This window comes from Poromitra crassiceps (genome assembly GCF_964638095.1).
Source record: "Poromitra crassiceps genome assembly, chromosome: 4".
Taxonomy (NCBI): domain Eukaryota; kingdom Metazoa; phylum Chordata; class Actinopteri; order Beryciformes; family Melamphaidae; genus Poromitra; species Poromitra crassiceps.
Window position 1 is genome coordinate 63,918,975 of NC_139626.1, and position 3,212 is coordinate 63,922,186.

General features: G+C 46.9%; 1 protein-coding gene across 1 annotated transcript in view; it reads right to left on the reverse strand.

The window, feature by feature from the left end:
• Positions 1-358, reverse strand: part of LOC310775901 (zinc finger protein 385D-like) — a gene marked incomplete at both ends in the record, with an annotated part of 2,934 nt that extends 2,576 nt beyond the window's left edge. The window contains one exon of the mRNA XM_083636025.1: positions 257-358. Within this exon, the coding sequence (XP_083492151.1) occupies positions 257-358 (102 nt within the window). The remainder of the gene's footprint in view (positions 1-256) is intronic.
• Positions 359-3,212: the final 2,854 nt, after the last annotated feature.

Below are 3,212 nucleotides of genomic sequence, written 5' to 3' on the forward strand. Positions count from 1 at the left end.
CGGACACGGTACGCGCGAGCACGCGCAGCGGAGTGCACTTTCAGCACACTTCTGGCACACTTCCACGCTTGGCTGTCCACACAAGGAGCGCATTTCTCCGCGCAGCTCAAAGTAAAGCGACTCTGCTCGTCTTCATTAAATGGTGGAAATTTGTGATGACAGTGATTATTCTTTAACTGAATCTATACTACAGAATCCATATATTGATCAGGAGACTTACTGTATGTACACAGTGGTTACACATGGCATACTTTACCTGTTGTGTGTAAGTTATCTTGTTGTCTTTGTAGAATTTACTCCGGGCGTCATACAACTCCTTGTGCTTCTCCACTTCATAGACCAATTTTCCGTCGTCCATCTCAATTTCTCCACTGGTTTTCTGATTTTAAATTGACTGGTTTGTCTCTCTCTCTATCTCTCCTCTCTCTATCTCTCCTCTCTCTCTATCTCTCTATCTCTCTCTCTCTCTGTGTGTGTCCCTCGATGTGATGTGCCCGATGACCAGCTGATCGCAACGTCACTCCCACCACTCTCTCGGCCCTCCCTCTCTCTCTTAATCAATACAGAACAAACAACGTAACTGTTGTCGCGCACGCATGTGAGTGTCTGTGTGTGTGAGAGAGAGGAGGGGAGAGAGACAGAGTTACTTTGCACACCTTGGAGAGCTCTGCTGCGCTCCTCCTGAGTCCGGAGACATATTACATTAAATTGGCCATCGCGGGCTGCTGGGTGGGTTGGGTTGGCATTTTCAGATATTTTAATGGGCCGAGCGGGGCGGGCTGGCTCCAATGACGGGTTGGGTTGGTGCAGGCCTTAAAAAACCCTGACCCGCACATCACTATTGGTTTGGTTGGTGACCGGCATCATTTAATTGGGGTCCACGCGTTAGTACGACACCCCATAGGTCAGACTACACATAACTCCGACCACCCGCTAATCCGACCATTGTTGTCTACGGCAAGTTTTATCATTGTAGTCTCATAATGTCGACCCTCCATTAATCCGACCATTTTAACGCCATTATTCCGACTGTCGGATTTCATACCCAGTAGTTCGACCTCGCGTAAATCCGCCTATATACAGCACTTCCAACAGAAGCAGTCTGTGTATTTCTCTGTGCGCTCTGGCTCAGGGTTCCAGCAGTGACCAAAGTTCTCCGCCCCCACCTCACCTCTCTCTCTCTCTTTTCTCATTTTCATGCCCATCTCGCCAAACAAATTAATCTCACGGCAGTTAGCATGCGTGTAAACAACGCGACTCTATTGTCTGTACAAGTGAGAACACAAACACATGGGCTACCAAAATATATTCCCCTGCTGCATGTCTTGATGAGATCGACAAAAGTTTGGATAGACTGGATTGCTTCCCGCAGCAGCAATGCCTTTTTTCCCCACACTGCTCGATAGACAGGTAGGAGATTAACAGCCTCTGACTGGCAGGGGCTCAAAACTACGATATAACAACTTTTTATTCATTGGTCATTCATTGTGATATAAATTAGTGACATTTTCCCCCAAATACTCGTGGTTCTGTGCTGTTGGTATTTGGTAGCCTATCTGATGCCTGCAGTGCAGCGCATCAAATGAGCCGCGTCAATTAACGCGTCAATCTCTCTCTCTCTCTCTCTCTGGAGTCCCACGCAACTGTCTAATTTACTGCGGTCGGATTTTTGGGAGGTCGGATTTATGAGATTAAAATAATAGGGCGGATCTTTGGGTAGTCTAACTCATGAGTGGTCGAACTATTGAAAGGTCGGACGGAAGACTATGACCGATTTTAATTTGTCAGACTTTGATTAATTATAATAATGAAACTCAGCGGCTCACTCGTTCACCCTCATTTCAATCCAGGAGGGGTGGACGCTATCTGAAAACGCACTCCGAGGCGGAAATATGGCTTTGCTGCTTGGTCTTGTGTGAAAGCAATTTCGGTAACACTTTACAATACTGGTGCACACATGTGCATGAATTGATGCTTAACTCATGATGAATTAAGCCATTAATTGATGCTTACTGCATCATCAACTAATGAAAGGTATGTTTGATGAACAGACTGAGTCATATATGAATTACTATTAATTATGTCATTATGGATTAATTCCTCATCAACACCTAGCATTCATTAATACCATAATTCATGTGTTAATTACCACTATCAACTTTCAGTCGCCTGCAACCGGGAAATTGAGTGAGTTTCCCCCGTTGCATAATGAAGACGGGATGCGCTACCCACGCTCCTACTTCTCCGAGCGGCATCTCAGGGGAACGGGGGAAACATACTCGACTTCGGGGAAAGAGAGTTCTCTTTGTTTGACCGGTGCCTAGCTGGCTGTAAAGAGAGGCGTTCGGGGTGCAGCGGAGTCGCCTCTGCTGTTTATGGTAGTTTGTCAGTGGTGGTGGCCTGGCGGGGACACTGGCGCTATGTATGACTGGGAAGCGTGTGCGTGTGGGCGCCTCGCTAACTGGGTTCAGTGGGGTATGCACGCCCCGGCTACGGCTATTTCAGCAGCTGTGCTGTAGTCTATCAGTATCATTCTGATGATTACTTGTTACTACTGTAGTGTACACTATTTTATGGAGTTTCCTCTCGTGGCTCAGGCTGATCGAGTGATTGATGCTTGGTGCGCACCGGGTAAACTCAAACTGACAGTAGCCTAAGGCTGGGTTCACACCGACGACCCAAGCCTTGCCTATGCCTTGCCTTTACCCACGCTTTTTAATAGGCGTCTGTTTTAGTCAACGAGGCTGTGTACACCGGCCGCCTGAGCGTGAACCCTGCGTGTACCCACGCCTTGCCTGTGCCTTGCCGATTTTATCGAATAGGCGTGAGTTCTATTTTGAAGCCGACAAGGCGCGTGCAGGCAGACTTCTTCTGTCAAGCCATGAAAGAAAAACGCACAATATCCGTCGGAAATTGCAAAGTCAAGTGAATTTCAAAATAAAATGGAGTTACTACAACATGTTGAGCAGAGAGACAGAGAGATTGACGGGTGGCTCTCACGTGGGGCTTTCTCCCCGTCGGCAAACAAATCTTCATGAGAGAGAATAGCGACCGAAGAAGCAAGATGGACAATGTTGTTGTGCCAGCACATATTCTTGCAAGATCACCTCTCTAAAATGTCCGACTATAGTCAGACCTGGTTATACATATCCAGCATCAATAGAACATTAAATATATCCGATTTATTTTACCTAGAGGCTACCCATGACAAT